General features: G+C 39.3%; 2 protein-coding genes across 3 annotated transcripts in view; both read right to left on the bottom strand.

Annotated features, from left to right (window-relative positions):
* LOC106540114 (uncharacterized) overlaps window positions 1-18,178 on the bottom strand; it is a 248,367-nt gene that overhangs the window by 226,001 nt on the left and 4,188 nt on the right. The gene's annotated exons all lie outside the window — the stretch shown is intronic.
* LOC106556823 (sulfotransferase 2B1-like) lies at window positions 12,318-13,302 on the bottom strand. Its single transcript, XM_087722047.1, has 2 exons — window positions 12,947-13,302; window positions 12,318-12,702 (listed from the first exon to the last, which is right to left on the bottom strand). Exons 1-2 carry the CDS (start codon window positions 13,300-13,302, stop codon window positions 12,318-12,320), a joined length of 741 nt encoding a protein of 246 aa, XP_087578173.1.

Below are 18,178 nucleotides of genomic sequence, written 5' to 3'. Positions count from 1 at the left end.
AATCAGATGTATCTAAACTCACATTCAGGATTGTTTAGCAATCATAATTTCTAAAACATATAAAGAACAGTTGCTAGAATTGGGTATGTCTAGTTTAATTAAAATAAGGACTAGGAGTAACAAGATAGAAGCGTTCCAATATCTGAAGAGTTGCCATAAAGAAGAAGGAGTCAATCCATTCTCCAAAGCACCTGAAAACAGGACAAGCAGCAATTGATGGAAATTAATCAAGGACACAAGCAACCTAGAACTAAGGATAAATTTCCTGACACTGATAATTAATCAGTGGAACAACTTGCCTCCAGAAGTTGTATATGCTCCAACACTGGAAGTTTTTAAGAAGAAATTGGACAAACACTTGTCTGAAATAGGATAGGGTTTCCTGCCTGAGCAGGGGATTGGACTAAAGGTCCCTTCCAACTCTGTTATTCTGTTCTGAATCAAATCTGGCAACTTGCCTTAAAAAAACAACAGTTGACTGATTTTAATATAAAAATACCAGACAAACCCAAGTGGTTAATTAATAGGATAGTTTTTAAATCAAAGTGCCAAAGTTGATACAATCGCATGTTAAGTAATCCAACAAGGTAACATTTTTTTTAAATCATAGTAACATTTGTATATTAATTTCATGGTATAAACATATATTACAAAATAATAACTTTTCACTAAGAAAATTTTCAAAAATAAAAGTAAAATTGTAATTCATTCATAATGTTACAATTTAAGTGTTATTTTATAACAAAGTGTGTGCACATTTTTCATGATGAAAATAATATAAAGATAAGATAGATAATGATAAGATCATTTCAGATCTTGACATTTTCTCTCAAAGTAGTTTACCCTGTTTTCAAATTTCATCCCATTATGATTTTAAAAATTTAGTTTTGTTTCTCTATGTTTAGATGCAGCAGAAAAGAATTCAGAATTATTGGTCTTCCTCCAGAATAACTGGTCATGAGGATGTTGTAGATCATGCTTATCATGCTGTTTCCAAGCATAAACTCTTGCCCGAGTCATTGAAGCAGATTAGATGGTCTCTCCAACTCCTTAAGCCTATTCTTATTTCAGCATAATAGAAATACATAGAATTTTTTAGCCATTAGATCTAGGTATGCATTATTTGGGGTGGGGTGGGGGTACTGAAAACAACTGCTTCTAAATTATAATGGAAATAATTTGCTAGTCTCATGACAAAGAGGAATCTAAACTATAGAGCAGAAGACCTATATGGGGTATTGTTGTTGTTTTGGTCTGTTATTATCTTGTAATTTTTAAGGTTTTTTTCCCTAAAAAATCTGAGGGGAAATTGTAAAATAATTCTAATATCTTCATCTTAAAAAAAATTAAGTGTCAAGAGATGCGGAAATACATTAAAGAAATAAACTGATATGAAGAAATTGAGAATAATCTTTGGTTTTCACATATTTAACATAAAATGAATTGCTTGTTTACACTATTTTCTTTCCCTTTTCCCAACATGATTATACAGGAAAAAATCTCTAAATCAGTCAATGGATCTGATACAATGAATATAATCCACAAGAATTTATAAGATAATAATATGGTATAACGCAATTTACATATACAGTAGCATTTTCAATAATGCTGAATGCCAAAAGTACCGAAATAAACTATTTCAGTCTTGGCTTTATCTTAAATGGAGAACAAAATGGATAGATATTTTTTCCCTCAAGTATTATGAAGTATTATTGTCAATGAACTCATGATCTTGAATATGGAACATGTAATTGTAGCAGGAATACAAACTATTATTTTGTTACATATTTAGTTAAAACTTGAAATACCCACTGTATATATAGATAGCACAAAATATAACCCAATTTATTTCTTGGATACAGCCAACTTAGGTTTGAATCCTATACTCAGTTACTTAAGATTTCTCTTATGTTTCTCTAACTATTCTTTTACAACATGTCAAATGGTTATATGAAAAGTAATACTCAATGTGTCTTATATTGTTCACAGCAAGAAGTGATAGGCATTTAAATTGCCTTTGTTTTTTTCTAAAACTTAAATGTAAACTAATTTAAATGTGAATTAATCTAATAATTGCTAATATTTGTAAAGTTACTATATGGATGTATATTAAAAGAGAACCGATTGTTGTGTCGATTTTCCAGAGATTTCCTCTTTTAAAATAAATGCTGGGAAGGTGCTTTGCAAAGGTTGCCTCAGTTGGCTTGCAATTGTTTTATACACTTTCCCCTTTCTTCATTCTTTTCTGAATATCCCTGGAATAAGTAATTACTGTGGGAACACTTCTTTACAACTCTTCTCAAACAGTGAAATTGGCAGAGACTGGTTTTATAAAGTTCACAAACTGAATAGTGCCTTATTGCCAAAAACAAAGGGACTTTAACTACAAGCATTAAAAATACGCTAAGAAAATGAGATAAGTGAATCTGTGAATAAAGATAAGTCTTTAATTGACAAGAAAATGAAGGATTAAGCTAATGTAGTATTATAAGCAATATGCTGAGGATTCAAACTCAGGCCTACATTACTATTTTGGATGAGGCGATTAAAAGGACAGAAAGTAGCACTCCTCAGAGAGAGCTTGAAGAACAGGCACAATGGCTCCAAAGTCTTCTGCATGCGCAGACATGTAAATAACCAAGATAATTGAAGTCTTTACAAATTAATTAAAGATAGAGTAGTAAATGAGAAACACAACTCCTACCGTGGAACTGCTACATGAAAATATGTTCTTATTCGTAGAAGGGAAAAAATATAGAAAATAATTTAACAGTTAAATTCCCTCTTTTTTCCAATAATTCATAATGATTCAGAATTCAAGTTAATCATCTGCTATCAAGCTCCTACCTATAATATAGTAATAATAATATTGTACTTCATCAGAAGACTGTTAAGAGAGCTATCTTGAACCTCTACAATAATGGAAAACTTCCTATAAATAAGGATTTAATTTAAAAAAAATAATGCCAAAGACTTTTAGACTTTGAGTGACACGCCAATGGCTGCATCAGGAAATGCAAGCAGAATAAGGCCAAAAAAATAAATAAACTGGATTTAATTTGATTTGGATTTAATATGATTTCATTCATTTATGGAAGTGTGTCCCATTTGTCCCAATAAAGTTACAACTTGATGGTCACTTTTATAAGGATTTCAGGCATAGATTTTTATACCAAAGTTTTTTTGGGGTGGAAGGTTTAGCCTGTGCACTGTTAGTATAAATAGTTGCCTTGCAAGTTAAGCAGTCTTATGAAATTGATTAAAAAATAATAGTCAACATTTATGATGGATCTGATGCATTTGCTAACTAGGTAATTATCGTGAGCCAATATGATCTCGTGGTTAAGACATTAGGCTAGAAAGCAAGAGACCATGAATTCAAGTCCTGCCTTAGCCATGGAAGCCAGGTGCGTCACCTTGGGCCAGTTACTCTCTCCCAGCCCAACTCATCTCACAGGATTGCTGTTGTATGGAAAAGAGGAGGAGGATGTATTGGGTATATGTTTGCTGGCTTGAGTTATTTGTAAAAGTAATATAGGTGGGACACAAATAAATAAAGTAGAAATATAAATATGATAAAAATGTATATATAAACCAATAAAATCATATGTAAGGAATATATCTGACAGTTGGTGAGATTCATAGGAAAACACTGCATAAAGTAGCGCAAGATGCTGGTATGAGCTCAGAACTCATCCCAAATTGTATAGCTAAAAGTCTGTAGAGATTCTCAGTCATCCAGGTCATGGTTGTCCCAAAGGTGCTTTTTTAGGAGGCAAGTGGACTTTCTTATTTTTTGTTTGAATCCGTTTTGCTTCTCATCCAAGAAGCTGCTTCACCTCTGGCAGCATAGTGGGTAGTTGAAGGATTTATACTCCTTGCAGACTTTTAGCTATACAATTTGGGATGAACACTCTTTGAATGGGGTGGGAATAAATAGGAATGGATTTCCAGAGAAACAATTGCAGACTATAGGAACCAGGAGCACTACTCAGGTGACCCTGAGGACACAGATAAAGTGTCCAAGTGCTTCAACGACCCTCTAAAAGGATGCAAATGACCAGCTGTCTGTCAGGAATATAAATCCTTCCATTTCCCACTAACCTGTCAGAGCTGAAGAAGCTTCTTGCATGAGAAGCGAAATGTCTTCAAAGAAAAAACAAGAAAAGTCCACTTGTCTCCTGAAAAAGCATCTTTGGGATTATTTGACCAAAGTAATCATCTAACATTGTAGTTTTAAGTTGAGTAACAGTACTTCCTAAAATTAAAAAAGGCACATTCAGTGAGATAGTGTAACATAAACATTATCTTTCTGAAAAAGAGAACAAAGAAGAAACTACAGATTTACAATAATACTTTAAATGTTCGATACAAGTAGGCATTAATTCAAGATATTGATAAGTCAGCAAAAAGGTTAAGAACTAAATTATATGCTGTTTTAATGGAATATAAATTCTTACCAATAAATTAACATCAATTTGGGCACATGACCCATATACTATTACAATGGAGGGGAATCAAAATAAATTTGTAATGAAAATTATAATAAAAAACTGTTTATATAGTTTATATTGGGTTATGTTGATTTAGAAAGATAATGCTATTTATAACAAAATTCTAGAAGTAATAGATAACAGAGAAGACATATATGACTGATGAAGTCATATGAATATTTTTGTATATTATTAAATCATTTTATGTTATTTTGCTTTTAGACAATGATAAGAACAAGAGTAAGAAGTAAATATCATCATCAGAAATCTTGAAAAGTTTTCTTTCTCTTTTCTCTTTCTCTCTCTTGGGAGAGGGGCAACCAAACTTGCTTGATCAAACTAATGTCTTATAATCTAGGAACAGATGCAGCAATGCTTAATGGCTAGTTAATTAAAATAAGACTATCAAAAAAGACTGTCAGAATCACTGTATGTGCTCCATTACACAAACTCAAACAGATTCCCTTCAAGTCTTAGAAACAAGTTCTTTCAATCTTCTTTGCTTTACTGTCGCAATTCATAATGCCATTTCACGGAGAATGGCAAGCACTTCCTTTTCCAAATATTTAAAGCTCTAATAAGTTTTGTGGTTTTCTTTCTGTTTTTAAATTGGTACTAAGGAGAATCAAGTCAGCTATGAAAAAAGAGGATTTTAATTAAAATGTCTTTTACAAAACTGATGAAAAGAACTGGCAGCAATTGAAGAAGAAGAGGGAAACACAAAGCTAAGCTGTAAACTGAAACAGAAGGAACAACTAGAGAAGCCCAACATGCTTTGAATGTAAGTGGAAGTATACCTGTCCAGTTCTGATTACCAGTCCATCAAGATTTTAAATAGCCACTCTTAGCAATAAAAGCTTTCAAGCACTCAATTCTGATCTAAATGGATTCCATAGGCATGAGGTTCTTTTAATAATGAGGAGACAACTCTGCCTGAAGGCATTAAAAAAAACTGTCCATAGGAATGCTAAGTAGTCAGTGAATACAACTTGTGGGATGTGTGAAAATCTTCTCTATCATGCATTTAGTTTTGTCTAAACATCAGTGTATGGTTTCAAAAGAAAGAACGCCTAACTTATATAACTTGGTATAGAAATGACTAACCTTGTTTAAACCTTGTGAAACCCAATGGATTAAAATTTGTAGAAAAATAGGGAGAGACTTCTCAATTTAATTGGAGCTCCATTCTAGAATAACTTGTTTTTTAAATGAATTTCTGTCACAGTAAAAATATTTTTTAAAAATCTACAATTTTATTTGATCATGAGTTACCATACTTTATTAAAAGAATGTAAAAGGGTACAATGGGAAAGATTGTAAAGTGGTAGTTAAACTTGTGAATTCTTCTAAATGCTCAATATTTCTGCATAAATGTGATGTAAAATATTTTTCTTCAATAAAAAAATGATAAGTATAACATTTTTGATTCATTCGTTTGAGTTTTCTTTACCTTTAGGACTTGTGTGAAAAACAGTTGACTTCTTAGGTCATATTTATGTAGAAATTGAGCATTCAAAAAGATTCACAAACTTTTAAGCACCAATGTACATGTAATCACCATCATATTAAAACAAGAAAGTAGCCAAAACAAAGAAAAAAAATCAATTCAAATGTCCTGAGAATTTGTAGTCATCCAGGAGTAGAAGAATTCAAATGAATATTTAGCACAGTAGACTTTTCATCTTAAGTGCTGTACAATAAAAAGTGCTGCATACATAAAAACATCAATTTATCTCAAAGTTTATATTGTATATAAAGCTGTTCCAGGGTCTAAAATAGTAAACTCTATTCTCAAGCAGTTGGAGATTAAGGGTCATATTCAGTATCATGCAGTGTAGTAATATAACAGTTGATAGAATGATTGGTAGACTAGGTAGATTAGATTATTATTTTTTCTGGCTCTAATTTATATAAGCATGCTGTTTACTAAAGTTTGATTAATGATTTAGATTCCATATAGTTTTTGGCAACATAGGTTTATTAACAAACTCATATGGCATTTGGCAGTCCAGAAAAGTACTGAAGTTACATTTGTTAAAGTAGAAATGAAAAACAGAACTAATCCAAAGATCTAGAATGTATTTGTGCAAATATACTTATTCTACAATTCTTGAATTTTATGCAAAAAGGTAGGAAAGCTATATTCATTCTACCTGAACTAACATTTCTTTCTATTTAATCTGGATTAGTAATAGTATTGATACATATATCACAATTCCATTCACCAGAAACTTATCAAAGGTATCTGGAAAAATATGTGTCATGATAGAAAGATTCATAGATGAATAGCCTATCAGGGCCTTACCTAAATTGGAAGAAAAGATAACTTTTCTTTCTCCTGTATCCTGTTTCCTCTGAATTTTGGACTGAAACCAAATAAGCTAAAATATCAAATTAGTTACACAATCATACAAAACCATTTTTTTTTAAAAATGAATATTTTTACTCATAATATTAATAAGTCAACTAACAATGAAAGTTAAAAACTATGAAAGTTATGAGGTGTTTATTACAAATAAGTCAATAACAAAAAAAAAAAAAAGAATGAGACCAGTGGCATGATACCATTGTTCCAATATTTGAAGGGAGCCACAAAGAAGAGGGTCATCCTATTTTTCAAAGCACCAGAAGGAAAGACAAGAAGCAATGGTTGGAAATTAATCAAGGAGAGAAGCAACCTAGAACTAAAGAGAAATTTCCTGACAGTGAGAACAATAAACCAGTGGAACAACTTGCCTTCAGAAGTTCTAGGTGCTCCATCACTGGAGCGTTTTAAAAAGAGACTGGACCATCATTTGTCTGAAATGGTATAAGGTCTCCTGGAATGATTGAATTATGGGAACATATTATGTTCTATTCTCCCAGGAGCATGCCAGGAGCTATTATTTCAACTACCCTGATTTATTTTACCTAAAAATGCTATTGTCAGATCAATCTGACTCCATTTTTCTGCCTCTTGCCAAGTTCAGTAATTTCCTCTTTATGTTGTAGGATAGATTCTAACCCCTTTTAGATATTTTAGGCACTTTATTGTATGTATATGTCTATATGTATGCTTTCTTTTTCTATTTTAAATAACTATAATTTCTGTATTTTACCTGCTGGTCTGTGGCCAAATAAGGATTTGAAGTTGAATATGGAGTCAGATGAGGCTGTTCAACTGCTACCCAATTACATTATATTACCTGGCAATCAAATACTCCAGTTTTCCGTAACAATTTTTCTTTCCCACCTTTAATTCCATCATAGCATCACTATGTAAGGCTGTGAAGAAAAGTAGCAATCTCATTTATAACACTTATTTCAGTTGACAATGATGCTCTGTGGAAGCATTTTTCTGCATGTAAATAGTCACAATCAAGTTTATACTGCCATTTATTAAGGAGTCAAGATTGCATTCTTGTCTTCTTATCTGACATTTTTACTGATCTTCACCAAATGGGAATTACATTTCCTGACTAAGGTCCACCAAGTATTTGTTGTATATGCTCATAACATATTTTATCTGGTTGTAGCTTCCAAAGTTGGTTTGCAACTATGTATCATTACTATTATACTATTATAATGAGGTTAGTTCTTCCAGATACAAACCAGTTCAGTTCAATGCTTGGGAAGCTGTCAAATCTTGGCTTATACAATATAAACATAGGCCATAATTTGTAGAGATGAAAAAAATACAGAAAAAAATATACTATACATATCTGCCATATTATATTTCCCATACAATATATTTCCCATATTGTATTTTCCATAATAAAATGTATAGATAAGAAAACATGGTATATAGTCATAATAGCATTAAAACAAGAGTTATTGGGTCACTTGTTCCTTTTTCTGTATTGTACAGGAAGGAGAGACAGTTAGCATTATTCAAGTATTGGCTAGATGTCCATTATATAAGCACTGTCAGCATGAAACTTAGTGTATCCTTGCCCTCATACTGGTCATGCAAAAATGAATCTTAACCACCGCCATTGTCATTCATATATGCTGATCTGTTAAAATAATGAAGGAATGTGAAACTCTCTAAGTGCTAAAATCAATGGTTTTGCCCTTTGATTAAATACCAGGCAACAACAGGTTTTACTCCCAATGAAGATAAAAAAACTCCACTTAGGAAATTCATTCTCATAGCTGAGTGGTGCATTAAAGCATTTCAAGAAAAAAAGCAAAAGGTTACCTTGCCAGCTCAACTGTAATGGAAGCCAGCATAGTTGCTGCACTTATAATTATTAATTTAACAAAAGCTGTCAGCAACACCTCTACAAAACATTTCAGAAAAATTATTTTTCAGCAATCTAGCTCTTATTTCTTGGAAGACCATGTGATATTACACCCACCCACCCACACATATATGTGTGTGTGTGTTTGTGTTGTGTATATATGTGTGTGTGTGTGTATATATATATGTGTGTGTGTGTTGTGTGTGTGTGTTTTATTTGTGCTGATAAATAAATAAAGGGAGACTAGTATAGATCTATTTCAAGCTATTTAGCTCTCATCAACTAGCTAGCCAACTCTGGAACCAATTTCAACCAAACTTGGTACACAGATGACTTACTCCCTGGAAACAAATATTGTGGGGGTAAGACACCCCTAAAACCCATCGGTGTGTATGTTCTGTTAAGATACAGCCTGTTGTGCCTTAAAATGGCTTCTGCTGTACTACCGTAAAATGCCTTCTATTGTGCAGCACAGTGGAGTTGCCATGGTAATGGCTTTCAGTACTCCACAAGGGGGCTCTCTCTGGTAAGGGGAAAAATCGAACATTACAAATTACATTTGGTCTGGACATTTCCCCCTATAAAGAAATATCCAGGCAATGCCGGGTTATCGACTAGTAATACTACAAAGTACTGCTAGAAGATTCATTCACAACACTGCGAATGACCCTAGAACTTAAGTTTCATTAGCTTTTTTCATAAGATAGCACTAAAAGGATACAATCTCAACAAAGCCAATATGTTGAACCATAAAATAAATTTCAGTATTCCCTAAGGCTATGGTCTGACTTTATTTAATAGGAATAGAAATGAGATTTATCTCTGTGTTATTATTATTCTTCCCACAATCTGTGCATATAGGACTAGTAAACTAATAGTATACAGACTACGAAAAAGTACTGGTTTGAAGGTTTCAGGTCACTGAATGGAAACTAAAAATTAAGGGGAAGAAAAATATTTAATATAAAAAGAAATGTGAAGTTGTAATGTAAAATAAAATACCAACTAAACATGAACACTTTTAAAATCAGTAGTAGTGAAAACTGTCTCTGTTAATACTGTGTTTCCCCGAAAATACGACCTGTCGTGAAACTAAGACCTTGCCACATTTTTCTGGTGGGCAAAAATATAAGCCCTCCCCTGCAAATAAGTCCCCTGGACAACCCCTCACCTCCAGCCAGGCAGAGCACCACTCACCAACCTAGCACTATCCCAAAGGTGCCCAGCCACGGGAACCGGGGGGGGCAAAAGTGATCACATTGCTTGCCACCTTTGGGATACCCTAGGTTGGTGAGTGGTGCTGTGCCCAGCTAAAGAAGGGGGGTTGCCGGGCAGCTGCTCTTTTGCGAACGGGCTCCTAAAGAGCCGGGCACAGCCTCAGGGGTGAATGGCTGTGTTGTGCAGCACAGCAGCGCCATGAAAGGTGCTCTACACAGCTGGAGGGGGGTTACATGAGCGGCTGTTCCGTTCACACGCATGTGCCTCCCAGCTTCACGATGCCCTGGCCCAGGGCAACTGCGCAGCTGCCATACCAGCATGGCTTTTTTGGCAACTTTCAAACCGAGTTTTCCCACAGTGGCTGCTCTGAGTGTAATCGCTATGGTTGTATGCTCTGGGAGTATGCTCTGCCGACAGCTGACTCACAACCATAGCCGCTCGCACAACCCCCCCTCTCCAGCTGTGCAGAGCGCCTTTCACCGGCATTTGTAAAATTTATTTATTTATTTATTTTATTTATTGATACGATTTATAGGCCGCCCAAATCCCGGAGGACTCCAGGCGGCTTACAACGAAGGAAAAAGGCATAATAAAAAATGAAAATAAAAATAAAAAATAAAAAACAGGTTAAAATCAACACACATACATTCGTTATGATTGGGGCTGGACCTCAACAATGAGGACAACAGCCGCAGGCCTGCCAGAATAGCCAGGTTTTAACAGCTTTTCTGAAGGCCATGATAGTGGGTAAGGTCCGGATTTCTAGGGATAGCTCATTCCAAAGGGTCGGAGCAGCCACAGAGAGGGCTCCCCTCCAGGGAGCCGCCAGCCAACATTGTCTGGCTGATGGCATCTGAAGGATCTCACCGGCCATTGGGAGGAATGTGGCAGTAGGCGGTCTCGCAGGTATGCTGTCCCTAAGCTATGTAGGGCTTTAAAGGTGATAACCAACACCTTGAATTGCATCCGGAGACCAATAGGTAGCCAGTGCAGCTCGCGGAGGATAGGTGTAACGTGGGTGTACCTAGGTACACCCAATATCGCTTGCGCGGCTGCATTCTGGACTAGTTGCAGTCTCCGAACAAAGGTGCAATCCGGTCTAGTGCCTCAGCTACCACAACATTCCAAGCTGCGACCAAGCTGTCGGATTGTGGGCAAGGGAGTCAGGTATCCCTCCAAGCTCCTTCTGAAATCCTTCTGGGTCCATCAGGCGCCTGTGGCGGAACCACTTAATTGGCTCCACCTCCCTGCAATGGGGGAGTAGCATCCCAAAGTCGAGCCTCAGCAGGAGGTGATCTGACCAAGACAAGGGCGAGATCTCTATTCCCCTTAATTCAAGATCACGTCTCCACTGCCCTGAGAGAAATACAAGGTTGAGTGTGTGTCCTGCTCTATGAGTCGGACCCTGAACTACTTGGGTCAAGTCCATGGTTGTCATGGAAGCCATGAACTCCTGCGCCCCATCAGAGTGTTCACCTAGGGATGGCAAGTTAAAGTCCCCCAGTACCATTAGCCTGGGGAACTCCACCGCCAGCCCGGCTACCGCCTCTAGGTGTACAGGCAGGGCTGTTGTGACGCAGATGGGAGGTAGGTACATCAGAAACAAGCCCAATTGAACCCCTAGGTCCAACTTCAGGAGGAGAGACTCACACCCCACAATTTCTGGGGCAGAGATCCTGCGAGGAGCTAACAACATTCGGATAATAACTGCCACTCCCCCACCCCTTTCTTGCTGCCGCGGTTGGTGGAGGACCTGGAACCCATCTGGGCACATTTCTGAGAGGGGGACTCCTCCCTCTTGGCCCAGCCAGGTTTCAGTTATACATGCCAGGTCTGCCTCCCCGTCTAATATTAAGTTCCAGATGAGGAAAGCTTTGTTTACTACAGACCTGGCATTTAGCAAGACCAGGGCCTTGAACTCCTCTGCCACCAGGCCCTTGAGTTGAGCCAGCAGGGCCAGAACAAGGAATCGCTGTGATGTAGCGAGTCCTTCTTCCCTGGTAATGGCCCGCCCTACAGCTCCTGTCATATCTGCCCCTCCTGGTTGTAACCAGAATGCTCTGACCCTCCCCCATCCCCGTAGACCCCCACCCCTCTCCCATGGCCCCCATTCTTCCTGACAGGCCGCACACATCATTCATCCCAGGACAGGGGGTGAATCTGGGCCCCCATCCACTTCTGCATCTGCATTCAGTGGAGGGGGCTCCAGGTCGCACACCCGGTCCTACCATACACAACAAGCAGACATTCTCCTCATACACACCCCACAATAATTATTAAAATACAAGACAATGGTATAAGAATTAATCAATTTAAAAAGTGGGAACATTCTCTTTCACATTCATACATACATACACTCAGCACACAAAGTAGAACACAATTCTTAACCCGCAAAGGCGGTTAGTGCAGTTTTGAAGTGGATTGAATTGGTAACAGTTTGAGATGACACTTTCATGACAGCAAAGCTGCAGTGCTCCCGGATGAGCTCAGCCTGGTCTGGATGAACTGGGTGGTCCAGGAAGGTGCTCAGCCACTCCACACAGCACTTCAGGTCTTGATGGAGCGCCTCATAGGTGGTGCAAAAGAGGTCCAGCTCTTCTCGGCAGCTGAGCCAGCCTTTCACGTGTTCAAACCAGGATCCGTAGTGCATGGTGCCAGCCATGAAATCATGAAGGAAGCCTTCAAAGGAAGCTGGGTCAGGGAAAAACTTGGCCATTCTCTGGAAATGGTAGTAGGACACAACAACATCTTTTGGGTTCCTGACCAAGCCGAGGTGGCGCAGTGGTTAAATGCAGCACTGCAGGCTACTTCAGCTGACTGCGGTTCTGCAGTTCGGCTGTTCAAATCTCACTGGCTCAGGGTTGATTCAGCCTTCCATCCTTCTGAGGTGGGTGAAATGAGGACCCAGACTGTGGGGGCAATATGCTGACTCTGTAAACCGCTTAGAGAGGGCTGAAAGCCCTATGAAGCGGTATATAAGTCTAACTGCTATTGCTATTGCTATTGACCACATAGATCACCTTGGGCTTAGCTTTCTTCAGGGCAGGTGTCAACACTGACTGGGGCAAGTGGGTGGTGAGGAGCAGAGGACACCCAATGTGCTGAAGCTGCTCTTGGAAATAGGTGTGCTCCAACCGGGGAGCTCGGGCCCAGTTGGGAAGAGTCTTTATAGGTTGGAGGTTGCCGTTGCTGTAGATCAAGGTCAGGATTTCTTGCATCCACGTGGTGCCTGATTTGGGGTAAGTGACGAGGAGGACGTCTGTGTCCTGGAACTCAAAGTCGCTGGCAAAGTGGAGGGAGCTCTCAGTGTGGAGGTGTCCCGGCAGGCGTATGTTGGCAAAGACCTCGGTTACATCAAGCCAAGCCATGGTGCTGGCAGCAGCCGGGAGGCCTCTCTGCTCTCCTGCAGCCAAAGGACCTCCCCTCTGCCTGCTCAGCCCAGCAGTGGGAGGTATCCTCCCAAAACCGAGCTTTTTCTAACCAGAACTCCTGAAGGCAGAATTGTTGTCAGCAACTAAACATGAACACTTTTAAAATCAGTAGTAGTGAAAACTGTCTCTGTTAATACTGTGTTTCCCCAAAAATACAACCTATCCTGAAACTAAGGCCTTGCCACATTTTTCTGGTGGGCAAAAATATAAGCCCTCCCCAACAAATAAGTACCCTGGACAACCCCCCACCTCCGGCCAGGCAGAGCGCCACTCACCAACCTAGCAGTAGGTGCCCAGCCACGGGAACCAGGGGGGAGCAAAGGTGATCACATTGCTTGCCACCTTTGGGATACCCTAGGTTGGTGAGTGGTGCTGGGCCCAGCTGAAGAGGAGGTGTTGCCGGGCAGGTGCTCTCTTGCAAGCGGGCTCCCAAATAGCCGGGCACAGCCTCAGGGGCAAACGGCTGTGTTGTGCTGTCACAGCAGCACCATGAAAGGCACTCTGCACAGCTGGAGAGGGGGGGTTATGCGAGCGGCTGTTCCGTTCCCACTCATGTGCCTCCCAGCTTCACAATGCCCTGGTCCAGGGAACTGCGCAGCCACAGACGCCATACCAGCCTGGCTTTTTTGGCAGCTTTCAAACCCAGTTTTCCTGCAGTGGCTGCTCTGGGTGTAATCTCTATGGTTGTAAGCTCTGGGAGTATGCTTTGCTGGCAGCTGACTCACAACCATAGCCGCTTGCACAACCCCCCTCTCCAACTGTGCAGAGCGCCTTTCACTGGCATTTTGAAGGCGCCAAGCCGTGAGAGCCAGGCAGCGGCAAACAGGCACTCATGCAGCTTGGTGATACCCCTAGGTCAGTGAATGGTGCTGTGCCCAGCTGGAAAGGGGGTTTGCCGTTGGCTGCTCCTGAGTGTGATTGCTTCATGGTTGCTGTGTTGCGCTGCTGTGACAGCGCAACACAGCCATTCGCCCCTGAGGCTGTGCCTGGCTCTTTGGGAGCCCGCTCGCAAGACAGCAGCCACCCTGCAACCCTGAAACAATAAGCCCTCCCCTGATAATATGGCCCAAGCCATATTTTGTATGTAAAAAGAAAATAAGACCCTGTCTTATTTTTGGGGAAACAGAGTGGTAATCCAATGGTAGAAATGTAACAAGAATAAGTTTTTCTCATTTATAAACTGCTTTTAGATTTGATCTCTTAACTAGGCAATCTCTTAACTGAGTTTCTGGTATCTGAAATAAATAATAAAAGCCTGGTCCAGCACACTACCATTGAAAAATGAAAGCAAGAAATCCAAGAAAAAACCATCATGATTGAACAAAGATCTCTCTGATAAACCAAAAAACACAAAGGAAAAAATACAAAAACTGGAAAGAAAGACACATAACTAAGGCAAAATATCAGCAAATAGCCTGAATCTGTGAAGATGAGGTCAGGAAAGCAAGGGCTCAGAATGATCAAAGACTTGTAATAAAAGTCAAAGATAATTTTAAAAAGTTTATTTCAACATATAAATAACAATAAAAAACTCAAGGAAACAGTCAGTCCCCTAAGGAGAGAAGATGGCAAGGATTTAAAAGGCAGGAGAGAGAAAGCAGAGCTGCCTAACATATTCTTTGCATCAGTCTTCATGTAGAAAAAGACTACAGCTCAACCTACCAAAAAACATAACCGTAAAAGACTAGAAACAAAAATTAAAATAAGCAAGAAAACTGTAAGAGAACATTTGACCTTGACAAATATAAATCACCAGGACCTGAAGGATTACATCCCAGAGTTTTGAAGGAGCTGGCAGGTGTTATCTCAGAACCATTGTACCATATCTTTAAAATATCCTGGAACCCCAGGAACTACTTGAGGATTGGAAAAAAAAACTGATGTGATTCCCATCTTCAGGAAAAGGAAAAGAAAAAGAAACAGACCCTGGAAACTACAGAGCAGTCAGCCTAAGATATTTCCAATATCTTTCCAATACCTGGAAAGATATTGGAAAAGATAATAATAAAAAAAACAGATCTGCAAACATCTAGAAACAAATAAAGTTATGAACAGCACAAATTTGTTAAAAACAGATCATGCCAAACGAATCTTATTTCATTCTTTGATAAAGTGACTAAATTAGTAGAGGAGGAAAATGCTGTGGATATAGAATACTTAGATTTCAGTAAGGTGTTCTACAAAGTAGATCACAACCTACTTCTTGTTAAGCTAAAAAAATGTGGGTTAGACAGCATCAGCACCAGATGGATTTGTAACTGACTGAGAAATCATACTCAACAGCTAGTCCTTATTATAGTAAAATCTAGCAGCGGCAGCCAAAAAAGCTAATAAATCCTTGGCTGCATAAACCAAGGCATATAATCAAAATCACATGAAGCATTAGTATCACTTTATAAAACCTTTGTAAGAGCACATCTGGGATATTACATCCAATTTTGGTTGCCACATTACAAAAAATATTTTGAAATTTTGGGAAAAAATGCAGAGAAGAGCAACTAGGATGATTAAAGGCCTGGAGACTAAATCATATGAAGAACGGCTGCATTGGATATGGCTAGTCTAGAGAAAAGAAGGACTAGGGATGACATGATAGCAGTAATCTAGTATTTGAGGAGCTGCCACTATGAAGGTGTGGTCAACTTGTTTTCCAAAGCACCAGAAAACAAGAAAGAATGGATGGAAACTAATCAAGGAGCGAAGCAGCCAGTAATTAAAGAGAAATGTCTTAACAGTGAGAACAATTAACCAGTGTAAAAACTTGCCTTAAGAAGCTGTGGGTGCTGCATCACTGGAAGATTTTAAGAGGAAACTTGATGGTCACTTGTCCGAAATGGTATAGGGTCTTCTGCTTGAGTGGGGGGTTGGAATATAAGATCTCCAGTGTCCCTTCCAGCTCTATTCTCACTGACTTAAATGATGTCAAGCATAGCCTTTCAAAATAACTTCATTGGTTCTATGGGCCAGGTATGAGACTGAAATTCATTTTCCAACAAAATAGAATAGAATAGAACAAAATAGAATAGAACAGAATTCATTCATTCATTCATTCATTCATTCATTCATTCATTCATTCATTCATTCATTCATTCATTCATTCATGTATGTTTAGCCTCTACTGATGCAATCCATAGAAGAATACAGGACAAAATGAATAATATAAAGAATAATCCTTGTACAAGTAGTTAGGGAAAAAAACCTAGCCATACATTTCCATATGTATGTCATATTCTGTGAAACCTGTACATTACTTTGGTGCAGGGGTGGGTTGCTAATCCTGTTACAACCGGTTCGGTTGGAACGGGGCCAGCGGCATCCTTGTGCATGCGCGCAGTTCACGCATGCGTCTTAGCGCCTGTGCGATGCTCCAGCTGCTCGCGGAGACTCGCGCAGGCGCTGTATGTGCCATCCAGCTGCTCACGGAGAATTGCGCAGGCGTTGTATGTGCCATGCACCTGCGTGGAAGCGCAGAAGCCTTCAAAGACCGGTAAGGAGTGCGGGCGGGCGGGTGGGCCCTTCACCGTTCCCGGAAGTTACTTACTTCCAAGTTCGCCGACCAACCGGTTTGCGGGGACCGCCGCGAACCGGTTGAAACCCACCCCTACTCTGGTGTATGATCTTATATCATGTTATATACATATTACACACTACATTGACACCAGGTGAAATTCGTCATATTGATCTGTTTGTGGTACTATATTGTCAATGGGTAAAAGCTGTTATTAAAACTGTTTGTCCGGCTGGCTATACTTCTCCGTCTTGTGCCCAATGGTAAAAGTGAAGAGGGACACTGGCCAGGGTGTGAATCATCTGTAAGTATCTTCCTTACTCTGCTGAAACAGCAAGACCTGGCGATGTCATCCAGTGGTGTTACGGGGCAACCAATGGTTTCTTGTGCTGAATTATACATATATACATACATACTGGTGGTGGATTCCAGCTGGTATGGCCTGGTATGGATGTACCGGTAGTAGCCGGGAGCAGCTGACAGCATACCAGTATGGTGGCCCGTTTGGCCTCCCACCTGCCTGCATTCTATACCTGTTTTTAAAGCAACCGGCCAATTATTCACGCAACACAGCGTGCGGCACCTGCACGACCTCTGGCAAGCAGCTGGGTGTTGCAGGGGTGGTGGAGTGTGCATGCATGATCAGCACATATGCATAACAGGATACCTAGCTCTGTGTGCCACATACTGGTAGCGATGGGGAGTGGAACCCACCACTGATACATACATACATACATACATACATACATACATACATACATACATACATACATACATATCTGCCAGGGATGGATTCCAGCAGGCAATACTGTCGATTCGCTTGTGTGCGCACTGCATGTGTGCTTGATGCATGTTGTACACACATGCACAGGGCAATTAAAATTGTTCCGCGCATACGCAGAACTGAAAAACAAGATGGTGGGAACCAGAGAACAGGTTTGGGGGCCAGTTCCAGCGACTCAGGCCCCCAAACCACTACCGTTTTTTGCCAAACCGGTTCAAACTAGTAGAAACCCACCACTGATACATACATTTATCACATTTCTACATTACCTATCTTATCTAAGTGATTCTGGTGGTTTACAATAAAAATATAACAGGGAAAGATACTTAATGGAGGCAGGATTCTGATAACTTAATGGTTATTTGGAGCAATCCAAATCCTAATACATTGTGTTTTGGTTAATTTAAGGTGCAGGGTTAAAGCCTTTCTTCCACAGCAATTATAACCAAAATCATCTAAATTAGCGTGTGCCCACTGCAAACTAGCAAATCTAGTTCTCTGAGTTATTCCATTGCATCTTA

The sequence above is a fragment of the Thamnophis sirtalis genome, unplaced genomic scaffold, assembly GCF_051295495.1.
Source record: "Thamnophis sirtalis isolate CommonGarterSnake01/CBP01778 unplaced genomic scaffold, rThaSir2_p1.2 scaffold_8, whole genome shotgun sequence".
NCBI classification, from domain to species: Eukaryota; Metazoa; Chordata; class Lepidosauria; order Squamata; family Natricidae; genus Thamnophis; species Thamnophis sirtalis.
This window is presented reverse-complemented; position numbering and strand designations above follow the sequence as displayed.

Coding starts and splice junctions, on each gene's coding strand:
- LOC106556823 (XM_087722047.1), bottom strand. CDS start 13,302: ATGGCTTGGCTTGATGTAACCGAGGTCTTTGCCAACATACGCCTGCCG. Junction 12,703..12,946: donor GCTAAGCCCAAGGTGATCTA/TGTGGTCAATAG, acceptor GCGCCACCTCGG/CTTGGTCAGGAACCCAAAAG.